General features: G+C 40.7%; 2 protein-coding genes across 3 annotated transcripts; one reads left to right on the forward strand and one right to left on the reverse strand.

Annotated features, from left to right (window-relative positions):
• The first annotated feature begins 326 nt into the window (after positions 1–326).
• On the forward strand, positions 327–8005 carry LOC123972774 (E3 ubiquitin/ISG15 ligase TRIM25-like). The gene is made up of 9 exons (XM_046052432.1): positions 327–533; positions 1760–1875; positions 2001–2285; positions 2452–2769; positions 3232–3324; positions 3430–3505; positions 4604–4693; positions 4983–5039; positions 6432–8005. Exons 3-9 carry the CDS (start codon positions 2028–2030, stop codon positions 6962–6964), a joined length of 1425 nt encoding a protein of 474 aa, XP_045908388.1. The 5' UTR covers positions 327–533; positions 1760–1875; positions 2001–2027; the 3' UTR covers positions 6965–8005.
• tox4a (TOX high mobility group box family member 4 a) lies at positions 7286–13197 on the reverse strand. Of its 2 annotated transcripts, XM_046052430.1 has the most exons (10): positions 12796–13196; positions 12482–12602; positions 12335–12400; positions 11912–12211; positions 11548–11793; positions 11092–11430; positions 10887–10967; positions 10084–10803; positions 8525–8667; positions 7286–8433 (listed from the first exon to the last, which is right to left on the reverse strand). In XM_046052430.1, the coding sequence occupies exons 2-10, from the start codon at positions 12584–12586 to the stop codon at positions 8376–8378; spliced, it is 2058 nt and encodes a 685-aa protein (XP_045908386.1). In that variant the 5' UTR covers positions 12587–12602; positions 12796–13196; the 3' UTR covers positions 7286–8375. The 2 variants fall into 2 exon arrangements, with proteins under 2 accessions (XP_045908386.1, XP_045908387.1); XM_046052431.1 differs by having other exon boundaries at positions 11912–12208; positions 12482–13197.
• Positions 13198–14031: the final 834 nt, after the last annotated feature.

Raw genomic sequence — 14031 nt, forward strand, 5'->3', positions numbered from 1 at the left:
AGAAGCCATGGCTTTAGATAAGAGAGTTACAATGCATGATGTAGGGCAGATCTCTTTGCATGAATGTCTACAACATATGTATGCAAAGCAAACATTTGTCTATAAATGGATGTAAGATTAGAGAGGAGTGTAACAAGTCCAGGGACATGATGAGCCTTGTTACTGTCAATTTTCGTTTCACTGACGGTGTAAAACAAAAACATAATTTTGATGAATTTGTCACTTATATTAATAGGCAGTAAACGTTTTGATTTTTAGCCCCTTTTTTTTTTTTTTTGCAACCAGGGTTCCCATCGTGCTTTGCGTGATGTAAACAGGAAGTAGTCAGTAAGAGCTGGGTTAAAGGACGAGATTTATACAGAAACTATATAATAATAATAATACATTCATGAAAACACCTGTGTCACGTTTTTTTAAAACTTCATATCTATATTTTTAGTAAATCTACGCAATGGAAAGTCATGCTAACGATCTGTAACGATGGGAAGTTACAGACAAGAACACGGTTAACTACTTAATGCTAAATTTGAAAGGTAAGTTATTTTGAGGCTGCCTGTATAAGGAGTGCCTTTTTATATGATTTATCAGCGGATATATGAACGTTAAATCCCGCTGGATACTGTAGAAAGGAAACAAAACGTTAGAATATTTTTATTTTACGTTATTGTGCGAGGAGTCGCGACTTCGGGTTCACATTTTGTCACTCGGGAAAAGGGTTAAAGGTTTAAAACGGGTTTAAAATGTCGACAGGTTTCAACCTCACAGATAAACGAAAACAGTATGTTACACCTATTCGCCCTAAGGCTGCATTACGTGACTTATTCACAGTTTAAGATGGTTGTAATTAACAGAAAACCCACCAGTGGAACAATAATGGCTCTGCCATTTAGTTTAGCAATGCCTTCGGCATGCACATGAGCTGGATACGTTTATTTACCAAGAAGGTTTTCACTGTTTGCCAATTGACCTTGGTGTTTCTACAGTAAACATGTTAAGAGGAAATAAAAAGAAAGGCAAAGTACTGCAACAGTTAATACCAGAAGGTGGGGGAGTTTAACACCAGTCACCCGTCAAACCTCTGCAAACGAGATATAATAGAGAATAGAAAAATTACAGTCGAAATATGAAAGAGATTACTACTATTACAGCAAATAGCCCACGTAATATAAAATATTAATAATACAAACTGAGTAATTATAATATGTAATATTTATTGTTGATGAAAGTCGGCACCATATTGAACTTTGTAATGTATGTAGCATGTGGGGACATATCCTTAAGCATGAATTAATTCCTCCAAGGTGATACATATAGATTCTAAAAACAGAAGCTGTTGTTTTATTTATTTATTTATTTTTTGCATAATACATCACATCCGAGCAACACCAACATGAACCTGATGGTGCCCCGTGATGATATCCAGGATTTGGAGGAGTGTGTTGTCTTTTTCCCAGTAGGATTGTGTGACCAATAATCGATCGCCATTTCCATCACATGGCTTTTGTTTACACTTTCTGGACCGTTTGAGTATTTGTCTTTGTGAAGGCAAACCGGACCAGCTGGAAAATTTAAACAATGTTATTCAAGCGCTGGTTCGTTTCAGGAAGCAGACCTTTAGGTGTGAAGCCGCCCTAAAAGTCCACAAACGCGTGTTTATTTTTCTCTCTCTATGTATGACTAAAAAAATGAATAGTGTAATTAATTAGTGTCCTGCTTTTGCTGTATCTAATAATGATATTTTGATTATGTAATCCTATAGGCCAAGTTACATCCTACTCCTCTTAAGCCCCGCCCCACCAGGAAGTACAAATTTAAACTCCGCAGACAACAGAAGACAAGCAAAACTGAGGGCTTTTCTTAGCTTTAACTTTAAAGGTAGGAGTCATTTTTACTAATTAGCATCTCTGATCTTGTGCTAAGGCTCGTGGGTTATTCATAACAAACGATATAGTAAGTGCTCACAAAGGCAGCAGTTAACACCCTCCTGTCCCCTCTGGCAGGCACTTTTTGAAGAAGAGGGATCAAAAATGGAAGAAACAGAGAAAACAAAGCTTGAGGAGATGCTGACGTGCCCAGTGTGCCAGGACATCTTTAAGGATCCTCGGCAGCTGCCCTGTGGACACAGCATGTGTAAGGGCTGTCTTGATAACGTGATAGATCACTCCTCAGACACTCTCTTATCTTGCCCAGTCTGTAGGGAAGATTTTGGACAGATCATTAGGTTCCAGAAGAGCTACGCACTGGCCAACATCGCAGAGGACTTCAGGGTGATCAAGATGAGGAGGGTATCTGCTATGAGCATTTTCTCACCTACAATCTTATTTATTCGTGCCACTTGAAAGATGTAGAGAGTAAAGGAATAGTTGTGGAATGTTAAACCTAATCTCAAAAGAGGACAAATGTGTCTAACACACCTTTTCCCACATCTTAATATCTGGTTTTTGTAAGCAGGACGAGCAGACAAAAAGTGTGTACTGTGACTTTTGCCCGGAGAAAAAAACTCTGGCCTTTAAAACGTGTCTGAAGTGTGAGGTGTTGCTGTGCAAAGAGCACGCCAAGGACCACCTGGAGCTTCCGGTATTCACGGGACACCCCTTGGTCAGGCCCCTGTGCGATCTCATGGAGAGGAAATGCCCGCAGCACGACGACGAGGTGCTGAGGTACTACTGCAACACGTCCAGACGCTATATCTGCAACGTGTGCGCCCTGGAGACCAAGCGGGGCAACCTGGCCACTGAGGCCTCCACTGTCCTGAGAAGACATCTGACTGTGAGTTTTGATTAACAGTCTTTTTTTTACACTAAATTGCAGGGGACAAATCATGACATCATTATGTCAATAAGTAAAAAACATCAGGTTGGATTTACAGAGTAATGTTGGGATAGCACTATGGAGAAACTGGATTTTCTTGTCCCTGACTATCGAAAAGACTTTCATGTACCATCCCCACTCCACCTGATTCATTCATGCCGTAACCTCTTAAACCTCATGGATCAGTCATTAGAAGTTCATGTTGTACAAGATACCAAATATGCCAGGCTGAACCTTTGGAAAATTTGTATATTATGCTGCTCAAAGCATCTAGAATATTTTCATTTAATGGACCAGTGCAGCCATATAAAAAAACATAGAGTCTTGGTTTTAAATAATTCACTCAGTGAAAACATCATACAGCTTTAATAAAGAGCTGTGATGTGATGGAGTAAGGTTAACTGTGTGTGCATTCAACAGGAGTACATGGACCAGCACTTCAAAATGCTCACGGAGCAAATTACAGATACCAATGAGTCTGTAAAAAAACTGCAAGAAGACCTTCAGCTTGAAGTAAGCTGTGTTATCTAAATTTTCAATATCTGTGATTTTAATGGGTTTATAGTGCCGTTTGTTTCCAACACTTTTCAGATCTAATATGTATTTTCTTCCTCACAGAAACACAAAGTGAACCCTTTTCTCAACAGTGTCACAATGGTGCTGCTCTGTCTGTGGTTCATAGTTCTGTATTATGGTAAGACCAAACCCCCTACTATTGTGTTTGTGTAGGAACCTTTACTTCATTAAGGATAATATAACACAGGTTTCCTCATGTCATATTTGGATCATTTGCTGAGCTAAAGTAAGCCAAAGGTGACAGCCTATGACTCTTCTAAACAGTAGGTCAGTTTCTGTCTCTGTGTTTGCTTAGTCGACTGACTAACACAGCTGTCATGATAAGGATGCACTCTGTGGTCCATCTCCTAGATAATCCAAGGTCGAGATTATCTTTTTTTCTTAAATTTGTTTCATTACTGACAGACAGACTGGCTCCATGTAGGTTTATTGTCACAATATAACAAGTTATAGAGTGAAATTGAGTTTTGTAACTCCCTTCTGCTACATAGCAGACTATATACATTAATACAGAATCAATTATGAAAAATGTTAAACAGAAATAAATTCAAATTAGCTTTATTGGCACCAATGTACAACAACAATATTGCCAAAGCATCATACAAACTACATAAATAAATAAACTATCATCAGTGGAGCAGTGCTGAGGATGAATTAGAGTTTAAGAGTCTGATAGCTTGGGGGGAAAAAGCTGCTCTGCAATCTGGTGGTGTGGCAGCAGAAATTTCTATATCTCTTTCCAGAAGGCAGCAGGGTGAACAGGCTGTGGCTGGAGTGGGTACTGTCCTTTAGTATCCTTTGGGCATATGGTGTTGCATATGACTTTAATGACACACAATGAGACTTAGGTTAACGTAGGTAAGCATAGTGTCTTGTGTTGAACCAATAGACCATCTTCACACATGAATAGAGAGGTGAATAATAACCATATTTGGACACATTGTGAATCTCTGTAGGTCTAGGAAGGATAAATACTTCCTGTGAGGATGCATCCTTCAGATTTAGTTTGCTACTACACTGTGTTTATACTCTTTAATGCTGTTGCCAGTCTCTCTTGCTGGGCTCCAATATACAATGCTGTGTAAGTTGTCCTGAGATTCCTGACATCCTCTTCTTCAATAAGAAATAACACACTCATAAAAGTTATTTCCATAACAGTGTTTGTCTTGTATGTGTAAACATGCACTCACTGATGTCTTTCGTTGTTTCCAACCAGCCTACAACTACTCTGTGGAAAACCAGACGCTAACAGAAGCGCTGGACAAGCAGCAGAACGGCGTGCATCACATTTATTCCTCCATTGCAGGTAAATTGCAGGAATTGAGAGCCCTACTTTGTTGATTCATTAATGTGATCCTTCCATGAACTCTCACAAGGAGGTTAAATATTAAAAGAAGGTGCCTCTGGAGCATGTGGCTGCTCAGACACTTTCTCAAGGACATAAGTTAAAGTTAAAGGCACTATTGTCTCATCTGATGCTCCACTTAAAGGGCCAACGCCTTAGTAACTCATCCAACGTGTATAATCTTTATATGTTTTTCCCAAATAACTATAATATATACATATAATAAAAATATTTTTTAATTCCTGCATAGAACTCTTGGTTGATCATCCAATGAAGAGCCACACACCTCCAGAGACAGAAGAACAAGGTACAAAAAAATGAGTGTTGAAACATAGTGTTAGAATGGAAATGTTAATTAAAATCAATCAGAGAGCAGTACCGTCTGTTTGTGTTGGATTACACTGATTTTAAAGTGCTGGAGAGAACGTGTGCCATGTTTGCTGCCAGTGTGATGCTGACCACTTGAAAGTCATTGTTTTGTCTGTAATGTCACATTAAAGATAAGCAGACAGTGTACATTTACATGCACTTTAATATGCTGGTTTGAGGTTTGATCCTGGTTTTGATCATACTGGGGATATGATGTTAACATGGAACACAGTAGAATCATAACAGTGATATTAATAACCAGGTGTCTCCATTATCCAGGTTTGTGATCGTCTGCATCGATGCCTTAATAGTTGAGGATGAACTCCGTTTGGGTTCTGGCTGCCTGGACTGTGGCTGCATTTACCACTCTGGATTTAACTTAATCTTATCTTCATTAATGGAAGATGAGAGCAACAATAATTTTTTTTATATTATAAATCTATATATTGTTAGACTTTAACTTTTATTTCAGCACGTACACCATCATTACATTGTTGATTAATCTTTTTTGCTTTAATGACTTACTAATACATGCCTTGATTTGAGGACACAGATGTGTGCATGGCAAAGAATGATCAGAAACCTGGATGATATTGTTTACATCCAGCTTGCATATCCAGGTTTCTCACAAATGGGATATGGATTTAGGGCTCCAGCTTTCTGAAACCACAATATGGTGTTCACAAACACATAATTGGGACACTCCAAAAAAAACAATCATAACGGTGTGCATTTAAAACACTACATTGTTTTGCTGCTCAAAGTCAGAAAATATGATATTATGGGGGTCAGCAGGCAGATTTACTACACCAATAGTGAGCATTAAGATTTCAAAATGAGACTATGTAACTTATGCTACACAGCAAACCAATATATACAGTATAATGATAAATATGATAAAACATAACAGAAGTAAAAGATGAGTCAAAGTCAGCTAACTGGCAATAATTTTAGCTACAGAGCAATATATATTTAAAACTAACTAAAATTAGCCACCGTAAGCTACTGGTCATACCAGACAGAGTCAGGTAGCAGCAGCAGAACCCCGTATTAAATTAAGTGTAGTGCTTTGATTAACTTTTCAAAGCTATGTGCTTTAAACAGGTAGTATTTTTGTTATATTGAGATTCGGATGTAATCAACCAAAAATTCAGACAGGAATAGTAAAATGAGACACACAGGACATCTCAGAGGACACCACATCAGCTGAATCCCTTTTAAATCCAAGAACAGTCTTGCTAATTACCACTTTAATTTCCATGGGCATGTACTAGAAATTGAGGTAGCAGAAATATTGTGTATGTGAACCCAAATGGTCTGTCTCTCTCAGGAATTCTCATGTTGGATCTGGGCACAGTGAGTCCTTTCCTTCGACTCTCTGCTGACTTCCAAACAGTAGAGAGAGTGAAAACCAAGCTGGACTATCCCAACAGTAACAGCCGCTTCAATAAAGCCCCGCAGGTCCTCTCCACCCAGTGCTTCTCCACTGGTACCCACATCTGGGTGGTGGAGGCTGAGGGATACTGGGACATCGCCGTGTCCTACAAGACCATCCAACGTAGGAGCAAGTTCAGCAGCGCCTTCGGAAACAACGCAGAGTCCTGGAGCCTTACCCACAATGGCAAAGGCAAGCTGTCTGCCTACCATAATAAAAGAAAAACTGCTCTCTCTGGGACCTTGCAGAGCGGCCGAATAGCAGTGATGGTTGATTTTAAGAAAGCCCACATTACATTCTGCGCTGTGGAGTCGACAATCACACATCTGCATGCATTCAAAGCTGAACTGACTCAGCCAGTGTGCCTTGGTTTGGGGCTTTACCGTGTGGATCCACCCAGTAGGGCCTCTATTGTCAAAGTTTTGTGAATAATCCTTCAAAATGTTCAGCCAACACTGGATACAGACTGCCTTAAATCATCTGTAATCGAGGAGAACTAAGGTTGACTTGCACTAAAAGTGGAGATGGGTCAGAGCAAAGACCTGACTAAGCCAAAAATGAATAGAACATTTGGCCTAATAATAGATTTTAATACTGTATAGCAAGGTGTTTTAAGGTAAATACAGTATGTGTGGTTGATTTTCTCTCATTGTGGATCTTTATTTCAGTATAATGTAAATGTAACTGCAATATACACTGTTTATAAGGATGGGAGGGCTTTTTTTTCAACAGAATGACATCATGCTATGAAAGACTAAAAAGGTTTTATTACATATTTCTCAATATTGAGGGCCTTCCAACATATGATAGTCTTACCACACCAACAATTAAAAAATTACCTCAATATTTCAAAAACAGGAAAAACTATATCCATATAATCTAATTCAAAACATCAAACATACAAATGTACATTACATAAATATAACTGTTCCTGTTTTTTTGAAGCAGGCACTTTAGTCTACATTTTGATTCTATGTGGAGTTAATAGAATTTGAGCTAAAAATAAGTGAGAAAGGAACTGAAAACAGTCTGAAGATGTAACTTTCGCTGCTTTAAGATGCCAAGCAAAAAGAGGAAAATTGATTTTGCTCATTTATTAAGAAAGCATCAAAGTCTAGGATTTTTTAACAACTGGCAATGATCTGAACAGAATGTTTACATAAAAAATGAAGGCAATAATAAACCGACATGGCCAATGTAGTGCCGCAGTACAAAAACAAGGTAGAGACTGATACAAACTAAGTTTCTACTCAAACGAAGGCATATTTCAGCTTAGTGATGAAATAAATGGAAATGTTTCTTTTTCAAATCAGACGGTGAGCAGTGTACAGTCATATCTCAAAATGCTGTGAAAAGGTTGAAATGTTGATCATTTCCTTGTTTTTTGAAAAACAGATTTTCCCCCCAGTTAACAAGTATGAACTGACCTGTGTGTGCTTTAGTAAAAATACCATTGTAATTAACTTAAATACTTAATTGTGCTGATTTTTACTCTAGCTGCCTTTGAGTCCCATGATGCCTGACTAAAAGCTGTACACATAATAAAACATAACACCCACACTGCAGACATATCATTAGAAAGTCTGTGTACCAAAAATACTAACATGGAGTTGCGTCCTAATTTAGTGCCATTTAGCAATACTACTCGTTTATTGTCCTGAACAGCAACTGCCAAACCTACAGTACAGGTACAAAACAATGAGGGGACTATGATAATGTGGTTAAATACATTTTTGACATTTCTGTATAGCACCAGATCTGCATCGGTCCTTCAACTATTAACACTCACTCTCAGTGAAAAACAAGCATTCTGTTAATGTGATTGGTAGTGGCTGCTCTTTATTTCACTGTTCCCATGGTCTGATTCCTGATCGAGCACCACGCCCTGAATATGTCTCTGAAAAACAGAAAATATTAAGTTCAGAAAAGTAACTTATGTCTGTTGGAAACAACAACTAAACACGTGCATGTTTCAAACCTCTACACACCTGCAGTGAGTGGCCACACATTCGTTGCTGCAGTATTCTTTGTCCCAGTCTTCACTCTCTACAACTGGGTTGTTACAGCCCACCCTCACACACACGCTCTTCGTAGTTGCGGCATCAGTGGACCCATTCACCTCCATCTCATCCTGAAAAAAAACAAGGAGAAAGGATGTGGAAAAGCATCAATAATATGGGTACCCGGTATTTTCTATATACTGATCTAGGCACAGTAGATGACATATTACACCACTGTCCTTTTGTCCACGTCGTCATATGACACAATGAAAGCTAAGGCGAGAATAAAAATAAATGTCGCCTATATAAAACATCACCTTCTTGGACAGATTGTTATTATAAGTGTCTGATAACATTATAGAAATGCTATTTATAAAGAAAGACCTATTTTAAAGAGTAAGATCATTGTCTGTTTAACCAGAAACCGCCACTTTATTGCTCTTGTCATAGTCACCAGACTCCATTAATAAAAATACTAATTTTACCCCTCTGGTGTACCGCTGCTTCAGTCGGTTAGTTTGTTTTTAACCCTTTAAAACACCAAAGTCACACAATAACACACAACACTACACAAAAACTGACCAACGGAGGCAGTGGTAGATCAGCAACTCCTGTGTTCTGCGAGGTAAAATTACTGTTGGATGGATTCTGGTGGCATTGAAGAGTGTTGTTTCTGGTTAAACAAAAAGGATCTTACGCTGTTAAAAAAGAAAAGACTCTTCTGCAGAGATCCTTTCCATAATGTTAGACATTAAGAATCAGGCTAACAATCTGAACCTGTCAGTGGTAAAAACAAGAACTTAAGTGGACTTGAAACAGCCTTGTTTGGCTACTGCCAGCTGCAGCACGCTCAGTACTGGGCCAATTTCAAAAAATGTTGTTCCAACTATTCAGAAAACTAAAACATGGAGAAAGGGTTCTAGGTTGAAAAATACCAAAGCTACCCTTTGAGCTGCATTAATTTACAGGTGATGAGTGAAGAGCAATTTTCACTACCCCTGATGTCATGTGAACATGTTCAACTGTAGCTTTTCTATTTGCCACTCTGCTATAAAGCTGGTGAAACACCCAGGCAACAGTGTTTGTGAGCACAGCATCTTCCATCTCAGCCACAGAAACATGTAGCTACTTGTTACAGAGTTGCCTTTAAACTTGTTGACAGTCTCACTCACTAGAGCTCTTCACACACAGACAGATGCATTTACAGCTGTAAATCCTTTCCATTTTTGGATGAATGAATTTAGAAAGATCTAGATCAATTTGTAGATTTCTTTTCTGATTTTGATCTTAAAGATTTTTTATTTCTTAGGTACGTGATAAGAAAACAACTAAATTACAGCTCTGATTAAATGCTGTAAACCAAACAAATGTTGAGATTTATAGACACTAGCTGAGCATCTGAGTTTGGCAGTTACTTTAAAACCTTGAACCAGTTAAATCTGATAGTAATGAATCTGTTGCTACAGCTTGTTGCTGTCTGAAGATGAATTATAATCCAGTTTTAAAGAACAAACAAACAATAGCAATGAATTAAGAAGAAAATTTACATCTTCTGAAGGGAGCACTTCTGTAACTTCATCCTCGTCTGTATTGCTTGGCGTATCAGTGGAGTTCACCACCTGCACGGACACCATGGGTGCAGATTGGGCAGATGTGGTCACTGTAGATGACACAGCTGCTGTATTAGGGACAATAATTGGCAGGGCCTCTTTGCCCTGCAATGAGGCAGGGACTATTTTTATCTGGAGTGGAGGTGGTGGTGTAGCCGTGATGGACACAGGAAGACCTGGCGTGGCGCTTCCCTCGCGGGGCTTGGCCTGTAAGGGGGGAGGTGCTGGCGCCATTTGCTGGAGCCGCGGTGGAAGCGGTGCGTTCTGCATCTGCTGCAGTGGAGGTGGCTGACGAGAGGCACCGGACACCACCAGTGTAGGCTGCAAAGTGCGGACCCCTCCGGGCAACACAGTCACCACCTGGCCCCCTGCCTGCAACATGTGCTTTGGGATTATGATCTTGGTGATGGTCTGGGCCGGGGGTACTGCAGCTGCTGGAGAGGAGGCTTTGTTTGCCCCCGTGCGGGAACGTGTGGTCCTCTCCGGAATGTCCAGGATGATGTTGGAGGCACAAATGTTGGTGATGGTGTTCTCTTCTAGGTTGTTGTTGTTAGCCAGGCGGATGGCGTGGTGAGCAGCAGAGGGAACGGCTGCTGGTGTCACGTTGACCACCGGTGGAGGAGGCGAAGGGGCTGTCTCCATCTCCTCAATGGCAGGCTGTGGTGAAGAAAGTTAAACATTTTGAAAAGCCCTATGAATGAAACGTCCCATACAGCAAGCAGGATCTTGCATGGTCTTACCTCTGAGAGCTGGTTGGCCCTATAAGCTGCCAGGGCTTTCAAATACTCCTTTTTGGCTGCTTCTGTCTTTCTCTTATACACCTAATGGAGACAAAACAAGTAATCCTGTTGTCAATTGTCTGTACATTACCACCAACAATCATTGTTTTCTCCCCCAAGACTGGCATAGTCCCATTTTATACCATGCAAGCATGTGTTCTTATACCTGTTTCTGTTCCTCAGCCAGGCTGTCCCACATGGAGGCCACTATCTTTGATACCTCTCCAAAAGATGCATTGGGGTTCTGACCCTTAATGGCTGCCTGGGTGTCTCTGAAGAACAGGGCGTACGCTGAAACGGGCTTCTGGGGTTCATTTGGGTCTTTCTTCTTCCTCCCTTTCTTAGCGCCCACTGGTCCAGCCACTGGGGCCAGTGTGGCCGGCTTCCCCCCACCCCTCCTGGCTGTAGCCAGGGATACAACAGATGTAGTAACTGGGTGGGAGGACATTTGGGAGAGGGCAGACGGAGAGGAGAAAGCCATGGGGGAGTCTACCAGCACACTCCTCTGAGTAGAGAAAGGAAAAGTAGAACAGCATAGGACATATTAGAGGCAGAATCTAAAACACAGCATGAAATCCAAAATGCATTTATACGAGACTACACGAATGGTTTAACCCCTCACCTTGAAGTCATCCATGTCCTCATCCTGCAGGGAACCAGCTGGTGATGGTGTTGCAGACAGCGGCTGCTCAATTGTCTCTGAATGATGCCTAATGTTTTCACCTCCGAGACCCAGTGCCAGCTCAGACTGGTTAATGGTGGACAGCTGACTGCTTCCCAAAAGACCATGACCGATGTCACCAAGTTGCACATCAATGGTCATGGGGGATGAACTGCTGAAATGTGAACCGCTGGAATTACCCAGTTCCTGTAGAGGGATTAGAAAGCAAAGGGTTGCAAACAACTCTTAATTGCATTCATGAACAACTATCATTTAAACACAGCAAACCGCATACTGTGTGAGGGTCCACAGGTTGAGCACTCACCAGTGCAGAAGAGCTCAGCAGGGCTCCCCCTCCAGCCTGGCCCATTGCCCCAAGGTTCAGCTGCTCCAAGCCTTGAGACCCAGGGCTCACAAAGGTGGAAGCAAAGGAAGGATCATTGGCCTCGACCACCAGGTTGCTAACAAGACTACGGGAGCCTGAAGGTCCCCTGGTGCCGTCTGACCCGTCTGTCAACTCAAAGTGGGCCACAGCATCGCTGATGCTCAGAGTCGGGTCTGGATCAAGGGAGATGGGGGGAATCTCAAAAACCTCATCCCCGAGGCTGGGAGTATGGAATGTCTGCTGTATGTGGAAGAGGATAAAGAAAAATGTGTCAGTCCTTGAACTGGGACACGTGTGGAAATATCAATACAATGGAGATGTATTACTCTGAACTGCAATGTTTTTTTTAATTAACTCACAGACCTCAGCGGACAAAAAAGGGTGCCCCCCTCCACTGATGGTGAGGTAACTGTCGCTGCCTTCTGGAAACTGAAACAGACCGTTAGCATACAAGTAATATTCTGCATTTCCATACGTCAAAGCCGACCTGTAAAACACTGGTTAGCTTACCTTGTTTTCCTCGGAATATCCACCATATGCCTCGGTGTCCAAAAACTCCGAATCAACACTTTGAGCACAACCGTCCGACAGGTCAGAGTAAAAATTTAGGTCCATTTTAAAACGATTTTCTCTAAAATATATATAGGTAAGTTATATATTACACACGTTGCTTACTTTGTTGAAAAAACAAACAAATGTCTTAATTCCCTACCCATTAAGATCAACGAACCCAAAAAAACTGATAGAGGCTAACGTTAGCTAGCTAGCTAGTCATTGCCGGTGGTTAGCATAACGTTCAGTTCGAGGAGATGATGTTAAGCTACCTTAGCTTTGAAGCCCATGGGGGCAATTTGAGGCTGTTCACTGCCAGATAATCATAATGTTGCCTAAATACTACTTAGAAGCTCCCCGAGGCTGAAATCGTACTAGAGGCCCAACACAAACCAATTCATATTGCTGGAGTGATGCTAACCCCCAAACCGAACGCATTAGCTAGTGTTACATTCAAGGGCTGTCGGATTATTTGCCTCTTGTACTTGAACCTATAACTTCCAGCCTGCTATGTGACTTGCTGCTGACACACGAGTATGGTGGATTTCTTAACCAAAGAAGGTAAAACTGGCATTTACAACCATTTTCAACAATTTGTTTGACCAACTGAAACTGCCGGTTATGCACTTGTTTCCACTATTTAGTCTGAAGTATAGTCTGAAGTCTAAAATTAAACATGGAGCGTATTCCATGTACGAGCGAACGAAAAGCCCTGAAGACAGCAGTGCTTCCCATTGGATCAACTTAAACCAATCGATTCGACCTTTCCGCTCTCTCAAATGGACGTTTGTGAGATAAACGAAATTGAGGCTTTACTTGCAATATATTACTTACCAATAACAAATAACTCACTTTTTGTTCAATGGTTAATGGCAGTTGGAATAGTTGAATGGGCAAAACGTTACTATATGTTTAAATAGAAAGCCAGCAGGTATGTGGTTGTAAAGTGAATGTTTATTAGATGTCAACAAATGAGTACCTCAAAATAGTAGCTGGGGTAGGCAACGTTGGAGAACTAACAACAGACCATATAAACAGATTTTTGAAAGTATCCAACTGAAAAAAAAAAATCCCCTCCCTTCAAATCTCCCACCCCAAAACACATTTTCATGCGCAGAGAGTGCACGGTGAGCATGCCTGCAGGTAGGCAGGACGACAGGCAGGCAAGCCAATCATTTCATACGACCGACTGATTACAGTCCTGAAACAGCCACAGATACCGGATTTATTTTAATTTTTGCCTCAGAGCCTTTGATGTATTGAATGCTGTCGGGAAGTAAAGACACTTTCAACAAATAACCAATAACTTCTGAAATAAATTTCCTACTTTTTTACTTTCCACCACTGCTCCCCATTATCAGATCTAATCTATTCACCTCTCCCAATCTTCTCATGCAAGAAGGGTAAAAGTTGTTCCCGGTGTTTAAAAACAGTGCTATTTTTTAAATTTGTCTATATTGTAAATCTACATAAATCTGCCAAACATCGGTGTCTATTAAATATCTTTT

This window comes from Micropterus dolomieu, linkage group LG06 (genome assembly GCF_021292245.1).
Source record: "Micropterus dolomieu isolate WLL.071019.BEF.003 ecotype Adirondacks linkage group LG06, ASM2129224v1, whole genome shotgun sequence".
In the NCBI taxonomy this organism is placed as follows: Eukaryota; Metazoa; Chordata; class Actinopteri; order Centrarchiformes; family Centrarchidae; genus Micropterus; species Micropterus dolomieu.